The sequence below is a fragment of the Thunnus albacares genome, chromosome 9 (assembly GCF_914725855.1).
Source record: "Thunnus albacares chromosome 9, fThuAlb1.1, whole genome shotgun sequence".
Taxonomy (NCBI): domain Eukaryota; kingdom Metazoa; phylum Chordata; class Actinopteri; order Scombriformes; family Scombridae; genus Thunnus; species Thunnus albacares.
In genome coordinates this window covers 19,105,544-19,126,204 of record NC_058114.1, presented here as the reverse complement: position 1 = coordinate 19,126,204, position 20,661 = coordinate 19,105,544, and the positions used below count along the sequence as shown (strand labels likewise).

General features: G+C 40.2%; 1 protein-coding gene across 2 annotated transcripts; it reads right to left on the bottom strand.

Annotated features, from left to right (window-relative positions):
* Window positions 1-3,319: 3,319 nt before the first annotated feature.
* Window positions 3,320-20,252, bottom strand: tnfaip8l1 (tumor necrosis factor, alpha-induced protein 8-like 1). 2 transcript variants are annotated; one of them, XM_044362301.1, is made up of 3 exons: window positions 19,712-20,252; window positions 6,685-6,964; window positions 3,320-5,874 (listed from the first exon to the last, which is right to left on the bottom strand). In XM_044362301.1, the coding sequence occupies exons 2-3, from the start codon at window positions 6,954-6,956 to the stop codon at window positions 5,586-5,588; spliced, it is 561 nt and encodes a 186-aa protein (XP_044218236.1). In that variant the 5' UTR covers window positions 6,957-6,964; window positions 19,712-20,252; the 3' UTR covers window positions 3,320-5,585. The 2 variants fall into 2 exon arrangements, with proteins under 2 accessions (XP_044218236.1, XP_044218237.1); XM_044362302.1 differs by lacking the exon at window positions 19,712-20,252 and adding an exon at window positions 19,317-19,613.
* Between the last annotated feature and the right edge of the window lie 409 nt (window positions 20,253-20,661).

Below are 20,661 nucleotides of genomic sequence, written 5' to 3'. Positions count from 1 at the left end.
TTTCTCTCTCAGATAGCTACATAGCTACACCACCTACCTGACTGCAGATAGTACTGAAGTTTGTGTGTGTGGTAAGACCTTGAATTCATGTCACTTAAAAGTCTCCGTTTTCCTCCAATCAGCCACCCTTTGTGAGGTCCATAAATAACATGGCAGTGAAACACACAATCATTGCTCATTTTGAAGTCAATGTGGCATAATTAAGTAGCTGTCACAGTTGATGTCCATTTAATGCTGGCTGAGCAGCCTCTCGAGTCCAGTTGCCTTTACTCCATCCATTATATAATGCGCTGAATATGTGTGTAAGTGATTGAAGGACAAAAACAGACTGAAAGAGGTCTAAAGAAGGGAAATTTCACCTCCTCAGTTCTGCTGCAGTGTTTCTTACATGTTCTCTTTCCCTGCAAACTCTCCTTTTCACCCTTTTTTTTCTACAGGAGGCCTTTTTTTGTCACTATGATGTAGTTTTCAATATCGGTGGAACAGTTGGGAGCATATGGCCTCCTTGTAACCTTGTCCACCGCCTCCTGTAGCGCTCCCTCACTTGTTTTGAGTCCTGTAACAGGGCGCCTGCCCATCGAGAAGCAGCAGAGCGTGTGTGCTGGGAGACTTCAGCCGCACGCGCGTGTGTGTGTTTGCTGAACTTTACTGCCACTGCAGATACAGTTTCCTGATTGAGTTTCTTCGAGCAGAAACAGGCAGAGAGACAGAGAGAAACAGGCAGTAACGGAGAGAGAGAGAGAAATAGAGAGAGAGCAACAGAGAGAGAGAGAGAGAGAGAGAGAGAGGGAGAGAGAGAGAGAGAGAGAGAGCATATTACTGAATGCCTTACGTAAGTTAGTGGAAAAGATAGATGTCAAAGAAAATGCTTTGAAAGGCAAAGGCCTAATGTCTGTCAGAAGTTCCTGTGCAAAATGGCTTTTAGTCACAGTGTGAATGCCTCTGGGCGCCTGAGAAATTTCTATAGTCACCTGGACAGCAGAAATGTATCGTTTGGAAAGGATTATAAGGGTTGAAATGCCTGTATTTGACTCTGTTTTTACACAAAGTGAGAATGAGAATTTTTCTGAACACAATGTTCTTTTTTGCGGTATTAAATATGGAAGTGAGCAGATGCTGTCTTCCCCGAAGTGTCCAGTGTCGCGCTGGTGATAATCCTCAGGGCTTCAGCACTGAATTCTGTATGTGTGTGTGTGTACAGCAGTGTCGTTTCTGTCCTCTCATGTATATTTTTGTGTTGTTTGCTTTTGGATTCCCCTCCGCCGTGCTTTTCATCCTTGAACAACACGTCAGTCAGGTGCTCTCTGAGGACTACAGCAAGTGAGGAAGAGGGAGAGATAGAGAGAGAGAGAGGAAAAGAGAGATGCGAGGACACCAAGAAAGAGTAAAAGAGACAGAGATGGGGGAGGAAGACAGGGGGAAAAGAGTTTTGAAAGACTTCTAACTTCCAAGCCGACTGTCATAGCTGTGCTTGCCAGAGGGGAGAGCACCTTTAAGCATACTGGATGAGTAACAATGTGGAGGGACTACAAAAGCAAAGTAATACATAATAAGCAGTGCTCGCTCTGCTCTGCTCAGGCAGCTAACCTACATGAGATTGGTGTTGAGAAAAAAAAATTTGGCCTAGTGTGGCTCAGCACACACTGAAATAAGATTTCAGAAGTATGTATGCAACCGTCAGATTGGGATGTTGGTCTCAACAAGTAGATTTCCATAGAAATGAGGAACAAAAACAGACAATGTGGTGACAAAATCAAGATGTGTCTTACTGTATGTAACCTCACTATCTGCTGCTACGCTGCAGCATAAATCAATACGTATTCCTCAGCTGATTTTGTTTGAATTTGTACAACAAAAAAGCTATCATCATAGAGGTAGCTGAATCATTTTACAGTTTCTTCTTTAGTGCCTCTCTTCTCTTGACTGCAATCTTATTCCTTTTCACTCATTAGGCCTAAAAGGCATGTTCGTTGGCTTTGATGATAAAAGCAAATCTGTGATTTTGCACAAGTGCAGAGCATTGCCTGCTGTTTGAACACAATGCCCTGTGGTTTGTTTTGCAGCACCACCCAGAACTCAAACATTACAGCGTTTGTGACCGTATTGACAGCCAGCCAGACTTTACTGTGTTATGCCAAAACCAACTGCCTGTACCCTTGCAGGGATGGAGCGTGAAAATCCTGCTCGGTTTGTCCTTCCTCCTGTAGCATCGCCGTGCGTGCATACAGCCAAGCGAGGATTTCAGGGTGTCGTTTTTGATCCTAGAGGAAAGTGTGATGCTACAATAGCTCTGTTCAACTTTGTTTAGTTCAGGTTAGGAGTCTGGCTCACGAATCATAACTCGATAATCTGTGCTCGAACATGAGTGGAAAGAGTAATGGGTGCACGTTTCATCCTTCCAGCTGCCTACTTCTTAGGATGCAGGACAGCACCTTTGTAGTCACTTCATTATGTCAAAATGATAATTATGCCCCAGTGGAAGCTCGCTTCACCAAAATGTATTAGAGCCCTCAGTCACATCCACTGATAATCAAGTCCTGACTGTCGTTTTGAAATTTAAATTTTCAGTAAAGCGTTTGAGTGAGGCACACACTGGCAAGAAAGAAAGAAAAAAAAAACTTTCCCTCCCCTCTTGACTTTTAGCTCTTACACGACTACCCGAAAAATTAGAGCAGGCAAAGATGAATCATAAAAGTTGATGTGAGGATATTTTTCCGCTTCATTTGACATCACAGTCAAGTCAAACAAAAAAAAAGGAAGTACACAGAGAGACAATAAGATGCGACCGAGTTGTACTCACATCTCAGTTTAGTCAGAATATGGTCACCTGAACTTGAAGGTAAATTCACAAAAAAAAAGGAGATTGCTGAGATAATGACCATTAGAGGATAATTGGGCACTTGATACTGCAGTAGCCTTTCAAGTGTGCTGCAGGGAGGATCTGCAGACGTGCTATTATCATCCCAGTCAATGACAGATTAACTGAATTCATACAGCGAGTGTTGCTTTAAGTTTCAAAAAACAGAAGTCTCTCTGTGTAATGAATTTCCTGTTCTACCTTTGACTGTCACGTGGGCCTGTAGGAAGTGGAAAAAGATGACCCAAACGTGAGTTGTTTGTGAGTCAGATGAGCTTGTGTTTACTTTCGTGGATTCCCAACAATGCTGGGAGCAGGAGGAAGGGATTTGGCCGACTAAATCCAGGTCAGACTTGGTCAGATTAACCCCTCTGATCTGGCAGGAAAAATTCCAACATCCAACATACTGATGGGAAGACACTTGTTTGGGGAGGAGGAAAAAAAAAAGACAAGAAGTATGTATTCTTTTAAAAAAGTAAATTGTATTACATTGTGTCTGGATACAATACAGAGACACAAAAACAATCATATGTACACAAGTGAAAATAAAAACATTTCACAATTCACAAGAGTGAAAAGGCAACAAGAGAAGAATGCGTCATTGAGAGCTTTAGTAAAATAAGCGGGGCTGTTGCAAAGGTTCCTAATCTTTCTATCTTACATGGATTTTAAACTGAGGGAGAACCCTGAGATGTGAGGGGAGTGGAGAAAAAGGCATCTAAAGATAATTAAAGTCAACTGCTCAGGCTATAAAAGGATTCGCTTTTATAGCCTCCCAAGTCAGAACAAAATGGGTCTAACAAACGAGAATATACTCAGGTGAATTAATAAAAAAAAAAAAAAAGAAAGAAAAAAGGACTGAACCCACAACAGCCACCACCTTTGTCTTCATCATTATCAGGGTTATTTATTAGTTATCAAGTGCATACGGTTTTCTGAAATGTTTCTCTGGGAAAAAAGGCTGCATTTTGAGTAACATCAGACTTCTTGTCTTTGGCAGAGCTGCTGTGGATGAAGTTAAAGTTTCAGCAATCCTATCTGGAAAAGCACAGCGCTTATTATACGGCTCAATTTCCAATTCTCTCACAGATACGCACACAAACACAAACACACACACGCGCACACACACTCACTCACTCACTCACTCACACAGAATACAAAATGAGGCCGCAGCACAAAACAATCTCCCAGACAGGCTCAGTGATACAAAAACACAGACAAAAAAAAAAAAGAAAGATGGCTATTATGTGAGGATAGTAGTAACTATTCATACGCTCCTTTATAAGGAAGAAACAGAACATCTTTCACTCCATTAAAAAGGACTTGAATCCCGCAAACGGAGATGGTTATCTCCATCACATTGCATGAGGCTGCTGTGCGGTGAAATGGAGTAGCTGCTCGATGGAGGCAGGCTTTGGGCCATTATACCACCCCAGAGCTGGGAGCTATAATTGCAGTGGGAGAGTACAATCAGGTACTGTGTTTGTCTCTGCTCTAATCTCTACACCCTGCCTGGCCTTTTTCATAGACATGGGGCTGCAGCTTTTCGTCCAGCCTTTCATCTGGCTGCTCAAGGGGAGTCTTTTTAGTTCAGATCTGTCAGAATTCAAACTGGAGTTTTAGTGCTTTTTGGATAGACTGGAGGCACCACCGCTAAATCTGTAACACAGCTGACACTGAACTCCCAACATCTATTATGACTACTAGTTTGCCCGCTTCTCTCGCTTTATTCCCCTCTGATAAAATGCCAGAGCAACCTTTGCACCTGGTGCTACACTGTACCGCTCCCATGCTGTGATTATGACATTTATAGACAGAAAGTTGAAGTTTTTCTACGAGCGCTTTTAAAAGCACACGAGCTTGCAGCCAGTGAGACATTTGAGTCAGTGCAGAGACAATGCACAGCACAATCAAATTCCTGCATGTTTATGGTCCCCCTGTGACCCAAATACTTTATCTTTGTTGTGGTGGATATAAACCACACTATTAAAAGCAGAACTGGGTTTATAGTTTCCTTAAACAAAAGCCTGGCCTCTCTACAAAGTGGAGTTCAGTGCATGATGGTGAGATCTGTAAATGCTAGCTAAGCAGGATTACTGTTGTGCTTCACATGGTTTCACTATTGCAGGAAAGTACAGTACAGCGCTTGTTCAGGATTGAGTGCAATACCACTTTTAGAAAAGAAACAAACAAAAAAAAAAATCACTTCTTTATGTCCTTGGGTATTAAAAAGAGTCAGAAATTCACTTTCTTTCCTCTCCTGTTACTCCCAAAACCATTTTCGTCCATTAGAGGCACCTCACAGAGATATAACTGAAGGCCTGTGCCTGGATTCATGTCTTTATGACTAAGTGAGAGAGCGAGCATTGTGCCCTTGGAATGAAGATAAAAATGTGTTTTTTTTTCAAGGCACAGTTGTCAAGGCTCCTACCTCTGAATATACTGATAAGAGCATGAAGTTTTACATTCATTTAAAAAAACATCTGCTGGGTTTTGTTTACTGTGAAATAACAAAAAAAAAAAAATTGAGAGGAAACAGACTTTGGACTAACTAGCCAAGAGAATTTCAGTGTTACAGTAATGTTTGAACGGCACACACAAACACAAACCAACAAATGAAAAGAAATGTTCATGATTGTCACCTATTAAAAAAAAAAAAGATATTCTGCAAGATGATACATGAGGGGTGACTGGAGGTAAAGGTCCCTGTTGACGAGGCCAACAGAGGTCAGAGGTTCCCCTCGTCGAGCATCTTGTTGACGCCGTTACAGATCCTCTGCAGGTGAGCACGATAAACTTCCGAGGGCCCATAGAGAGCCGCCAGGAAGTCACAGTCGGCGAAGTGATTGAAGACATGGTTGACGCGCGAGTGGCTTTTGGCTGTCAGGTGGCGTTTGATGGCCTGGTGCAGCAGTTCGCGGCACTCGTTCAAAATGGCGCTCATGACCCGGCGGTCAAAGGTGAACTCGATCTGGTGGAAGCTGACCGCCGTCATGGCCAGAGTGTGGACTTTCTTCCTGTGAGACAGAATGAAAGGAGAGGCTGTCAGTTTCTAATTCTGACTGCAGCAGCAGAAGCAAAGTGAAATCTGTTGGGTAAAAATAGAAACTGCTGTCTTGTGATTTTTTTTTTTCTGGAGAAGTTTCACTGCTCCCCCCCCACCGTCCCTGTATCTGTTATAGTATGGTCCTTCGCAGCGATACATCTCCATGCTAATATAATCACCATTCTCCACACTGTGCACTTATGTCAGTTTCACATGCCTCCAAGCAGAGTTTTACTATTTTAGTGGAAAATAAACTTATGTAAAACTCAATTTCCTTAATTTGCCTCCATCAGCACACAGAAATGTACTTGAGCTGCAGTTCTTCCTACGTGAAGCTTTCAATCAGGATTCACTGACTGTTGCTTCTCAAAGTTTGTCACCTTCTGACATACAATTTAATATATTTTAAATGAATGTCTGAAAACCTTTTCATTTAAACCCCTTAAAAATAAATAAAGTAAAAAAACAATTTATTAGGCTTCCCTCTGAGAGTTAGATGAGAAGATTGATAAAATTCCTGAGCAAGAGCCAGGAGGCAGGAAGTTAAAAAAAATCCACCTTCCAAAACCTCTGAATCACAAAGTAGTGCTCATTTAATCTGCACACAAACAGAAATGTAACAAGACTAAGCAGAGTATTTACATTTTTTTCCTAAAAAGTGACTAAAAACAATGAACCAGTTATCAAAATTATTGCCAATTAATATTCTGATGCTCGACTAATCAATTAATCAACTAATTGTTGCAGCCCAAAATGTCCTTTAATGATTCTTTCTGCCCACCTGAAGGTCTCCACCAGGATCAGCTCCTCGCTGCTGAACTGGTTGTTCCTGTAGAGCACTCCCAGCTTCACCACCATCTTGATCAGGTTCTTGATGATCTTCTGCGACTCTTTGCGGTTGCGGGTGTACTCCTTAGTGACGCGGTACAGCTCGTCCAGCACTTCGCTGCTGGTGTCGTCAATGAAGAGGTTGGCCATGCTCTTGGTGGCCATCTTGCTCATCAGCTTCTTCTGCGCCTGCAGGGCTAAGCTCTTAGTGCTGAAGGAGTCCATAGTCGAGTCTAGGAGAAAAAAAAACAGATGCGGAGAAAAAAAGAGCAAAGAAAAGAAAACAGTTTAGTTAGATGGTTTTTCATAACATAACAATTGAAAACATGTTTGGTTTCTAAAACTAATATACACACAGAAATGAACAGACAAGAACTCGTCCTTAGATATCAGCTTAGACTTTCTCATGTTGCACTGACATCCTGCACTGTGTGAGGTTATTGAAAATAACATCTACACTAATACTGTTTAAACTGCAGGGCCAAGAACTGTCCCCTTTATCACATAATGAGCAGTGGCAGCTGTCAAATTAGTCGCAGCAACCCTGTGGCTCGTATCCTACCAGATAGAGAAGAACGTTTCATTATCCATGTAGGAGTGAAGTCGGCTACAGCACGACCAAGCAAAGCAGACAATGTAATCTGGACGTCTCATCTGTTGAGTGCATTTCAAGAACAAGGTGTGTATGTGTGTGTTAAAGCGAGAGTGCCAACTCATTCACTGCACACGTGTTGCTTGATTTATGTATGACGCTGCTGCTGTGTGTTTGTGTGTGTGGATGGATTGTGTGTCGAAGCACGGTGACTCAGTGAAGGGTTGCGTCTATGACAGAGACTCATAAATAGTGGGGGTCAGTGAGGCTGCCAGCTTCCACATTCCCTCCCATCTCCCCAATCAAATGAGGCAGGTCCACAGCACGCCACATCATTTCAGCGGCCGCGTCTCAATGCGGGTCACTTCTTCAGGTTTGTATATCCTGTTTTCGAAAAAAATAAAACCAATCTATTTTCCTGTGCACTCCCTCTCTGAGATTCACATTTCTCCAAGGATAACATCAAGTACACGAGAGTTAACGGGCAAAGAAAAAGTTGGTTTCCACAAGTGCGTTCCTATTCCAGCGCAAGAAGAATGAATAAGGGTGAAGGAGGGAGCAACTGTATTACAAGTTTAACTTTGACAAGAGATGGCAACAATTTTCAAACATTTATTCTTACAAAAAATGTTTTTGTTATATTTTGAACCTCCCTTAACTTCATTTTAGGAATCCTGAAATAGGGCTGCAATGACCCATTATTTTAATTAATACTGATTATAAGGCCCAGAACCAAAGATCCACAATAATACAAAACAGAGAAAAACATCAAAAACCTCACACTTTACAAGTTATTTCTAGCTAATTTCAGATTAACCTGCAGATTATTTTTTCTGATTTTTGGGGGGTTTTTTGTGTTTCATTTATAAAATATCAAAAATTTGCAAAAAAATGTGTGATATTATTTCCCAGAGACCAAGGTGACATCTTAAAATGTCTGATTCTGTCTGAACAACAGTCCAAAACACAAAGATATTCAGTTAACAATAAAACAGAGAAAAGCAGCACATCTTCAGATGAAGGTTTTTGCTTGTGAAATGACAAAAATTGAAATAGTTACAGATTCATTTTCTGGTAACTGACTTATCGGTTGATCAGCTCCAAAGAAAACATGGTTACATCTTTCAAAGTAAGGTATCGAATAATGTCAAGAATTAAATCAGCACTAGTGTTGAAAAACAAAACCCAGCGTCACTGCGAAGATGTCTCAGAATCAAGCAAATAAGTGAAACACTTCTGCACCTCAGGGAAAGAAAATACATAAGAAACAGGCGTAACAGTCAGATCTTATTTCCTTGATACATCTCACTGTCTCTGATATGCTAAATGTAGCCTAATAGGTGACAGCCGCAATGAAAACAAAACAATTATATTTAAGCAAAGTGTCCTATTCACATCACAACAGGGGATTCATCTTTATACAATAGCCTGAAAATCTGTGTGATTGGCAAGTTGCCTGTTCAACGTGCTGGAGAATAATACAAATCCAAGAGAGGTGCTATTAGAGCAGCAGACAAAATGAACGGTGACACATCCCTGCTGGGTGACTTGTGATTTTTTTTTACCGTTGTTGGTACTAGAAGGCAGTGCGACTGCTGCTACAGTGTGACTTTCATTCCTCTCTTTCTCTCACTGCAATGCCTCTCCAAGAATATCAATAAGACTCCTTAGAGAGAGTGTCAGCAGGATGCTTCCCAGGGAGGAGACACATGAAGAGAGAGCGAGAGCAAAGACAGACGCAGAGAGATAGAGACAAAAGGGCCGTGGGTGTTACATATCAATCCTCAAACATTTGGGAAACGTAGGTGTTGAATGAGAGGTCATTTATATATTGTCTCATGCTGAATCTAGTTCACTCTCACTCTCTCTCCCTCTCTCTCTCTTTGCAGGTGCTGGACGTTTAATCAGGCCTCTCGCTGTGCTGATCAAGGATCAATGGCAGATCCCCATCGACCGTTTCACCATCGTGATCGTAACTCTAAATTTGCCCAGCTGCACTTGTTACAGAAAATCCTGCTCTGATGCAATGTGTGTGAAACAGATAACAAGGAGAGACAGTAGCTGTGTTTCCATCTATCTGTCAAGCGAATTTTAAGCGAACTTTTTAAATGTCGTAAAAAAAACTAAAAAAAAAATTTAATTAGAAGATGGCGGTATAGGCTACGTTACGCATGACTGTAATAAATAGAGTAGAAGAAGCGTTTTTTTTTCTGGTTGCGAACCAGAAAAAAACAAAACAAAAACAAAACAATCGCCTTGGCCATCTACGAGAGAAAAACGGATCGAGGTCTTCAGGAATTCATTTCATTTGGGCAAGTTGTAATTGTTCTTTCATGTCAGCTAGTACTGGTTGTTTAGTTGCTACTACCAGTCATGTTTTCACGTGTTCTGGGAATGTCTGGGAAGACGCCGACAGCTGAAATAGCTGATTTGAGTTAAATGTTCAAGACGTCAGAACTCATTCAACAAAAGTGTTGCCATCATACTTGCCACACTAACTGTTTTTTCAAAAAAAGGCTCAAGCAAGCGTAAAAACCTTTTTGCAAAATTGAGGACATTTTTTCAAATTTGGCCGTTTCCTTCAACCTTTACTAATGTGATACTTCAAAATGTGCATAAAAACACATTGACACAGCTACTAATGATCAGACTGAGAAAAAAAAAACAACAGAGCTTGAGATCTTTATGTTTATGAGAGCGGCCTGCTGAAAACACTTAGTCCTTACTGTCACCCTCTAATCAAAACGGTCAAGCCTCAAGAGGAGAATCACTCATCGCAACACTTAGAGTAAGTCTGCATTCACCTCCCTCTCTTCCTCTCCGTGCCCCTTGTTGAACGGATGTATAAGACTTTGGAAAATTGCAAACGGATAATGGGCACATTAGGAAAAACAGCCTCTCTCTGAGATTGAAGGGTGACTTCACAGTGCTCATTAAATTCCACTCTCATCGGGCACTGGAGCCATCACAGCTGTCAACTCTGCGTAGCCTATCGATGAACAGAAAAAAGCAAAAGAGGAAAAAGAATGAGAGAGAGGAGTGTTTTGTCTTTTTATACCCATACATACAAACACTTCAAAATGAGGTGGAGCATAGGACTGTCTCTGTGAGCTTTCACTCAAAGCTGAAGAGTCACATAACAGACCCGTGGCACTCTCATCTTACGGATGGAGGAAGATTCTCACTGTGGCTCTCGCTTCCCCCTCTCTTTCCCCCATGGCGAGAAAACTAAAGGTTTCATGAAAAAAAAAAAAAAAAACAGTCCTCATGGGACAAGTGCTCAGTATGATGAAAAGGTTCTCGATCAAGGATTCCTTTTTTTCTGGTGACTTTGCAGCATGAGAGTGGCTACTGCCAAATCTAAATGGCCTGTGAAGTCCGGTGCCCAGGGACAGCCTGGCCAACCCTGACACAGCGTCTCCACAGAATTTATAGAGGCAAAAAATTTTCACGGATTTAAGGCAGAACGAGACATGACAGCAACAATGTTGCAGAGTGTTACAGCAAAATATACAAGCCAGAGTCATCGTGGCACGCAAACAAACATCTGCACACTCGCACACACACATATACACATTACTGACAGGTCTGGCTTGCTGAGCGGATGAAAAATGAAATGAAAAACAAAGACGGATTGCGGCAGCCAACAGCTCCTCAGCGTAATTATGACAGTTAAACAAGCCACAAAATCATCAGCTCGCTCAGAACAAGCACATTCACTCACAAAGACGTGTAGTTGAAAAGCTCAGCAAACATGACTCATGGAAATGAAACCCGACCCTACCCAGCGGTGGATGGATGTCTCATGACAGTGAGGGAGCCTGGGTAATGTGCTCAGAGACTCACCCTCCTGCAGGTGTAGACAGCCCCATCACGGCGGTGTGACAGCCTGGCTGAGGGATCGAGGTAAAAAGAGGCCGTGATGATGAAGATATAACCTTACTGTCCTCTCTAGTCCTCATTATTAAAGTTGGGTCGGATGAAGCTGGATAGGCCCTTTATTATCTGGGTTTAATGTGCTCTGCCTCTTTGAGTTTCCAGACAAGTAAAACTGCATTGGTGACACTTGGGCCAAAAGCTTTTCCCAGTTCATTTGGGAAAAGAGTGGGATGACAACTACCGGCTGTGGTTTTCATTTAGCGCTGCCATAATGTGGCTGTTGTGAAGCCCTTAGAGACTTACAGTGAATAAAGGTGAAAATTTGTACATTTTGTTGCTACAACTTAGAGGCAACTCAATTAATAATCAACTACTGCAACTATGTTGACAATCAATCATTTTGCATTAGTTTTGTGGCAAAAATGGTAAATATTCTCTAAATAAGATACAACACGCTCAGTTAACAATAATACCATGAAAAATGGGTGCTGGATCCTTAAAATAGTTGATGATGAAAAAGAAAGACTAGGACAGTACTCCAATTGACTTTTTAATTGCCACAATTGTAGCAATTAAAAACTTTTTAATTGCCACAACTGTAGCAATTAAAAACTCATTTTAGAGTGCTGTCCTAGTCTTTCTTTTTCATTAAATATTCTCTGGTTCCAGCTTCTCCACTGTGAGGATTTGCTGCTTTTCTCACATTATGTGTGATAATAAACTGTGTTTGTGTGTGTTTTGAAGTATTTGTGGGACAAAACAGGACATTTGAAGAAGTCACCTCCAACTTAAGGGAAACTGTGATAGCCATTTTTCACTATTTTGACATTTTATTTACCATTGATCAACTGATGACAAAAACAATCAGCAGATTAATCAATAATGAAAGTATGTTAGTTGTAGCCCTAATACCTAATAGTTTAGCCCAGTGGTTCCAAACCTGTGGATTGAGTGTCTTTGAGGGGTCACCAAATAATTAAAGGGAAAAGAAAGAAACAAAATCTGTTTTTTTCTTGGGAAATACTTGATTATTTAATCATAACTCCTTTAAAAAAAACTGTCTGAAAAGGAAAAGTCACTCTTGGGTTGAACTTTTTGCAATTCGTGTTCAAACTAAGACTGTAAACTGTGATTAAGGAGATGTCTTCAAATAGCTTTTTTTCCTCCAACCTACAGTCTAAAACTTAAAGACAATAAAATTAAACAAGATTAACAAGATTTTAAAAGATTAAAAAAAAAAATCATATTTGAGAAGCTGGAAACAGTGACTGTTTGGGTTTTTCCACTTGATAAATAGCTTAAACAATTCCTTGATGCTTACTTTGATGTCGATTGATTGAATTGTTTCATTGGTGGCCTCGCTGCAGCATTTGTCACATGATGACCTACTTGCTAATTCATACATTGTGTAACAGTGGCCAAAAAAGCCAAAAAGGACGATAGGGAGATATTTACTGGAGACCACAAAGAAAATTCCACACATGCTACTTCACATGAACATTTTTTGCTTTTTTGCTGCTCATATTGAATGTAAATCTAACATGATGTGAGCGTAGCATTGCTTTTATTAAGCAGAATCTAACATACATCCTCTGTATTGACTGTACTCACTCGTCAGTTAAACCAAAGGTGAGGTGTGACAGGTGAGAAAGGGCCAGAAATTGGATACACCTGTAGCTTCCACCCCCTCCAACCCATGATGTCACGCCTCATGAGGAAGAGGAGGCCGCAGCATCCAAAATATCATCACTCTAATAGCTGCTGCCGATCTAGACGTCTTGGTGGATACCGATAACAGTCATAATAAAGAGAAAACCAATAAAGAATGTTTCTTTATAGTACTTGGCCACCACAAGTTGCTAAAAAAGCTTTGGCAGACACTGTAGAACTTTCCATGACACTTCATCGCACAAGTGATTGGTTGATGGCAGCAGAAAATGTCACGACTTTCATGCTCTTCAGGGATCACTAGTCACATGGATGGGGGCACTGTGACCCTGAAAGAGATGACTCCATCAGCAGAGAAAATCTTCACTGCTATGGGATAGAAGTGATTACTGAGAAGAGCTCTGTGTTTGTAGGGATTTACTGCTTTAACTCTCTGAATAGACATTCATACAAGATTAGAGCTGGAGATACTTTTGGCCGAAATTGGCCTATCCCAGATATATTGGTACTGGCATATATGTTATCCGATATTCGCCAATATTTAAAAAATAAATAAATTAAGTTATATAAACAGCATTTTATGTATGTTTATGTATGTTTGATCCTTTTTCTTAATTCAAGTTGAATATATACACACACACACACACACACACATATATATATATATATATATTAAATTCCATGTGAAGTTTACTGTTTCAGTGGACTGATGTCATTTTGGACAATAAAAGTTTATTGTTAAACTGTAAAACATCCTGCCTCCATTACATATCTATTTCATAAAAGTATTGTGCATATTTGAGGGATCATTGCAAAAAATGTCTCTGATATTTGACAGTAACCTTTTTCTGCTAACAAATGATCTCAGCAAATCATTGCTGTGACATACAGAAGTTTAAATCATTTTTTCCAGGTTTTAGCAAAAACAAAAAGGTTCTTTCTTGGTGTTCTTAATCCTGCATTTTTTCTAAAGCATAAACATTTAAGTATCTTGGTGACCCAGTGGTGTAAGACTCATAACATCGATCTGAAACGTGCCCGGTTTGAGTCTGGCCAATGACCTTTACCATATGTTCCCTCCACTCGTTCTCCTCTCGCCTGCTGTTTCCTGCTGCTTTCAACTGTCCAATTAACACAAAATATCATAAATAGAAACTCTTAAAAGCTTCAAACAGGTCAAAACGCAAACAGATACAAGTAGTACAAACAGAATTTAGGGCTGCACTTAATATTTTAATGTTGATTGTTTTCTAAATTAATTGATTGTTTGGTCCATTAAAAGTCAAAAAATAGTGAGGAATGTCCAGCACAGTTTGTTTTGTCTGACAAACAGTCAAAAAAACCTGAAGATATTCAGTTTAGTACCTGTATATTCACATCAAAGTAAGAAACTGTTGCCAACTTTTTTGGCATTAATCAACTTATCGTTTAAGCTCTAAATCAATTAAATGCACATTTTGAAAAGTGCCTGAAAGAGACGGACCAATACAGACGCAGCAACATCTGCAGCCTTTCATGCAACCCTGCACAAGAGCTGTACAATAAAAACTGCCACTGTGAAGCTTCTAATGTTCCATTTTGTGCGACACTGTCAGACTATTGTTGATTCAAGTTTTTTCTTCATTAATCGTTTGATCTCAAAATGTCATCACAATTTCCCAGAGCCCAGGGGGATATCTTTAAATAGCTTGTATTATTGGAGCAGGACTCCAAACCCGAAAGATATTCAGTATACGATCACAAAAGACAAAGGAAAGTAGAAAATCCTCACAACGTGAAGCTGGAACCAGACACTGTTTGTTATTTGTGCTTTAAAAACGACTTACAAGATGAGTCAATTATCACAATACTGTAGTTGTTGATTATGTTTCGATTGTTTAACAATTGTTTCTGTGCTATTCAAGATGATGATAACTTTTATACCAGGAGTTGTAGCCATATTGTGATGGGCTGCATAATAATCCACCACTTATGTGGGAGGCAAAATACTATAAACACTTCTCAATACAGTTGAGCAATAACATACAGTGTTGAATCAACACCTCTGTGACACAGTGCCAACAAAAACTACACATAATAAGCATCATAAAAGTATAATTTATTGCAAAACTGTAGACCTGGATGGGATGTTTCTGCACTGTGTTCACTCTCTGTACATATTGTATTTGCTTTGCTGCCTTTTGGTAGAACTCCCACGAGCAAAATGTAAATAAAAAACAGCCACCATGTGAACAGGGGGAGTCTACTGGATTACTATTCTACCTTTTCCAAGGCCATGCAACATTAGATGAAGATAGAACTAAAGTCTCTGTACACTGAATAGTCGCTAGAGAAAATTTTAGAACTGAAACAATTACTAGATCTAATCTAGATATAATCTATTAGTCCATTGACAGAAAGTTTATCAGCAACTATTTTGATAATCAATAATTTTTCATGTGTAATTGCAGAATATTCTCCATTTCCAGACACTCAGTTATGGGGGTTTCCTGCTTTTTTTGATCTTATGTGTATGTAAACTGAATAAATTTGGATTTGGGGCTGTTGGTTGGACAAAACAAGCTATGTCAAGACGTCACACACGGCTTATCACTTTTTCTGACAAATAATCAATCAATTAAATTGAGAAAATAATCTTTAGTTGCAGCCATAAAAAGACAAGAGAACTATGGACCCCTGAGAGCAAGCTTCTTGATCATAACCAGAAGCATTACGGATGTCGTTAAAATGCCGTCTAATCAGGAAATCTTGAATAAGAAAACTTCTTTCTCCACAAATTCTCCCCAGCTGTGTGATATAATCCGTCTCCACTTTGAGAAACAATAGACAATCCTGGCAGTTATATAAGGTACATCCGTGCTTTGTGTTCAGAGAGGACAAGTAACCACTCCAATGAGCTGTACGACTGGAGCCACTCCGCTGTAAGGGAAATCAACAGCAGGATTTCAAGTCAACGCTGCGATTTCATCTTTCATCAACTTTTGTAGTGTTTGTCTCACTCCTTCTCTTGAGATGTTGCATAACAGAGGAGGTGCTGACTGCTAATAAGAGAGCCTGCACTGGGAACAATTGTATATGGCAGACGTGTGATTATGTGATGGTTTCAATGTTCACATAGTCATCTGGTACGGTGGCTCTGACATGAGATTCATAATCGTGCCCAAAGCAAATGCAAGCAAGTAATATACAGCGGGTGGGGGGGACACTACATGCATGCTTTGCTTTGAATGCAGTATGTATGATGGTAATGTGCTGTCGCCTTCTCATCTTCCCACACAGTCATCATCTGTGAAGGCTTGTGCAGATCTGCTGAGAAAGGAGGCAATCAGTGCCTTTCGCTCAGACACCTACCCTTTTCTTTTTTTAACAGTTTTCTCAGATCTGCCAGAGCCCGCTGAACAATTAATAATTAATACATCGGCATATAATGGATCAGGGATTAATAATTCATCCTGCCGATTTGGACTAAAATAGACCGGAGGCTAAGAGAAGTCTGCCGTGGCGCAACAGGTTGGGGCAGCGATGTGGGGATAAAGAGCGGACTACAAGCACGTACAGTAAAAGACAGTGGCGGCGAGATGATGGCCTTAATTTAGGAACATCAGTCAGTGTTGCGCATGTATAATAAGGCTGGGAATACAGCAGCTACATCACTGCTGCGCTGCCCGAGGGCCAACACAACACTCACTGACAACATTTGTTCTCGCATTAAAATTCATAAGTGGGTAGTTGTTTGTTACAACTGAGTAGATTTGGCTTTACACATAAGAATAATAGAGATTAAAAAACGCCAGTCCACTCTCACGTGACTTAACTTTGACTGCCGTGTGCAAGTTTTAATAACATATTATTTACAATATAATTAGTATCTTAACAGCACTGCGAATAATTCAAGATATAATCAAGGTGCTAACGGGTGCTTGAGCTATGACTGATGTCTGGGCCAATGACATTTTAATTAAGGCCACCATAAGAGCAGGGCACATTATGACTAATTTTCCTCACCTCAAGCCCAGAGAGTGTAATTTGTTAACTTTGTATGTTAATGGAGTGGCAAATACCAGTGTGCTTGGCTGTAAGAACAGCGGGGATGGAGATCAGCGAGAACAGAGAGGGACCAATATGAGAAGACATGACTGTGACTAATAGATGACTTGAGAGGGATCTCAAATGAATCCAGTCTACTCTGTCTACTGGCAAGATACCACCATCTCTCACTCTGTCTCTGTTTCAAACAATGCCATAATATTTGCAGGTCATGCAGCTCCGCTCTTTCAGACAAGGCCGCATGCTCGAAGTGTTTCAGGTTTCCAGGGAAACTGGAGGCCACCTGCGTGCTCGGATGAACTTTGCAGCCTAGTAAAAGCAGGTCAAACACCTCTCTTGTCTCGTCAATGAGTTACCATGGATTCTCCTCAGCAGGAACAACAGTGTCTCTAGCATTACTGCTGCAATTTCAAGCTCTGCCCTTAATAACACTGCATGGAGAATGTCTGGCAACGCCATTATATTGTCTTGTTCTAAAAGACACTCGGAGGAGGGGATCTTCACAGGTACAGTTACGCTGAAATACACATGAATGAGGCTCACCAGCTTCTGCCTAGACCTGCTGGCTAATTATTGTATATTATTATTTATTGTCTCTCACATTCATATTGTCCCAAAACAATGATGAAGTTGTTGTGAAGCACAAAGCTATGATTAATGATGAAAAGCAAATACTCATTAAAATCAGTCATGGATGAAATCTAAAATAAATGGACTATAATTGTACTTGTATTGTATTGTGTTCCACTTTCAATATATTTCCATGCAGTTCAAGGAAGTGGACACCAATTTGATTATTCATTGATTCACATCAATTACGATACAGATTAACAATTGAATCTTTTTATATTACAAAATCTCAGAAAATACTAAAAAAATGGCCAGAACTATTTCTTAAATCTCAAAGTGGCACCTTCAGGTTGCTTGTTTTGTCCAACGAATAGTTCAAAACCAAAAGATATTAAATTTACAATGAAGACATTGCTCCTCTTTGAGAGGACCAAAACGGTTAGGAACCACTGATATGGCCCACAAAATATCAGACAACAGTGTGGATAAATGCCCACCACAATTTACAGGAGAGAAAAAAATAAATAAAAAAATGGCAATCAATTTCAAAAGAGCCCAAGGAGGCACCTTCAATTTACCAAGTATCCATCACAGTCAAAAATCCAAACGTATGCAAATTAAAATTATATAAACAAAAAGCAGCAAATACTAACAGTTGAGCTGCTGGAACTACTGCAGGTAATGTCTGGCATTTTTGCTTGAAAAATTACTTAGCCTAATCAATCACCAAAATCGCTGCTGATTAACGTTGTGATTGTCTACTAATTGGTAAATCGACAAGGTTACAGGTTATTTAGCCTGTATCTTTACATATGTTGGCCAATATGCACAGTAGATGTTGAAATGAAGCCTTATGGTTATTCTGCAATATTCATTTTGGCCCTGCCTCAGCTCACTGCTTGTCAGCTGTTGCTGCCAACAACAAAGACACAAAGGAAGCCCAGGCAACTGAAACACAGTTGGTAGAAGAACGCCAAATCATTTCACTACTGACACAGCTAATGCAAGAGGAGCGGCAACTCCAAGTCCTAATCCAAGGCCATAATTCATTTGACATGTCTGTTGAGGCTGTGCATGATAATGTGCGCTGCTACCTGCCAGAGCCTTGGCTGCACAGTGAAGCTATTCATCCACACTCAAAGCCATGTTCTGGAGAGACGCTTTACAATGTAAACACGGTGATGTGTTACAAAACATATCAATGTTTGCAAAACATATGTCTGTACCCTTAGTGAGGACACGCAGTGGAACTATAAGGAGGCATATAAGGTGCTGGGATAAACCTTAAGAGATCTTTTTCCTCTATGTTTCCTTAATTTCCTGTGACATGATACAGAATGGGAGTTTTTTTTTGTGCAAAACATAAGGTCTTTGTGAAATATTGCCTTACATGGCCACATATGGATATTCTCTCGATGGTGTCCTCCAAACAGTCTGACTTATCTGTTGTTCTAAAATGTTCATGAGTGGGTAAATTTGGAGCATCTGGTTCTATAAATACTAAATTAGTAATATTTGGATAACACTGATGCAAGGGCGTGCCATCAGGCAAGCCATCCAATTTTCCATTCATTGGTTTCACATACAGTAAAACCAAATATGGCAGGCAGTCCATTCTGAAAAGTTTCTCATTAGTCATCAATAACTAAGCTAATGCGTTTTAAAATCCAAAAACTCACTCTATGACACTGTTTCTCCCTTTTCTTAGTCTTCTAGTGTTAATATTACGCATGATAGTTGCTACACACTCTGAGCTCATCCTGCCAATATCTATCACATTAAATCAATAACTCTAAACATGAATCAATCTTATTATTAGAAATACTCACCAAACTAATATCATATGACTCATAATGAGCTGAAATTCATTTTTGCTGCCAGTTGTTGCTGCTAGCTAGCTATAATGTCAAAATGCTATATGAGTCACGTCCTAACTGATAAGCTAGAAAAAAAGAAACTGTCCGTTACTTTCAACAACTTCCTATTTTAAAAAATACAGCAAGTCAAAGAAAGCCAAGTGACCTCGCTAGCAAACAAAATTAAGTCTTAATAAGTTCGTTTTTGTCAGTCGAGCATGACTGCAGTTAAGTTTTATCGGCCTAATTAAGTCGAGAGTGATTTAACCACAGGCCGCTGATAACGTCATAAACGTTGACCGTTGCTTTTAACTGTTACTGTTTGTTGATGAGACGTTACATTAGAAACTGGCCAACCGTTAACTCACCTTTTTTCTCTGAGCTCAGTGGGACACAGGAGTGGTCAGCCAACAAGATGACAAGTTAATCTCTCCAGTCAAAACCTCCTCAAGTCTTCATCCTGGCAACGCAGCGAAAGTTGTTTTACAGCATGTTTTTGTTTCTCTGGCTTGTTTTTTGTTGCGTCTCCGGTTGTTTGTGCGTTAAAAACACGTCCTCGGCTCGACGCCTCTTTTTTGTTCTGTTACCGTGTATCAAGCACAGATGTGTAAATTATTGAAAGAGTGTTTTTTTCTCTTCTCTCGGCTGCTGTGAGATCGGTTACAAGAGTTTGTTGTAACCCGATTCCTACTCGTAAAAAAAAAAAGTTTCAAACTTGAGGGGGACCTGGAAATGAACAGATTGATGTTGGCTTGAGCCAATGAAGGAGCAACAAGGGCAGTAGACCAGCCCAATCAGGCCAAAAGAAAGGAGCATTTACAGCCAGCACATTCCCCTGCCCCCATTAGGGTTTCCAGTAATTATCCTCGTCCAGTCCCAGTCCCAAGGCTGAACATTTCCCAGAGGAAACGGTGTTAAGGGAACAATGAGCAGGAACTGTGGGGAGCAGTTTTACTGTCATGGACAAAATGATATAGTGGCTTGTTAAGTTACACATTAATGAAGTACACTTGATGTTTTTGCATTTTCAGTTGGAACGAGTCAAACAAACAAGTGTATATAGGTAGTTATGGGAACAGACACGTAGACTAATATTAGTGTGTGTGTGTGTGTGTGTGTGTGTGTGTGTACTAGGTATTTCTCATGTTGTGGGGACTCGCCTCCCTTATGGTTAAAGTTCCCTTAATGTAAGTCATTGATTTTAGGGTGAAGACTTAGTTTAAAGTTAAGGTTATGTTAAGGTTAGGGTTAGTGTTACGGTTAGTAATGTGGTGATTGTGGTTACGCTTGGGGTAAATCTGCAGGAAATGAATGTAAG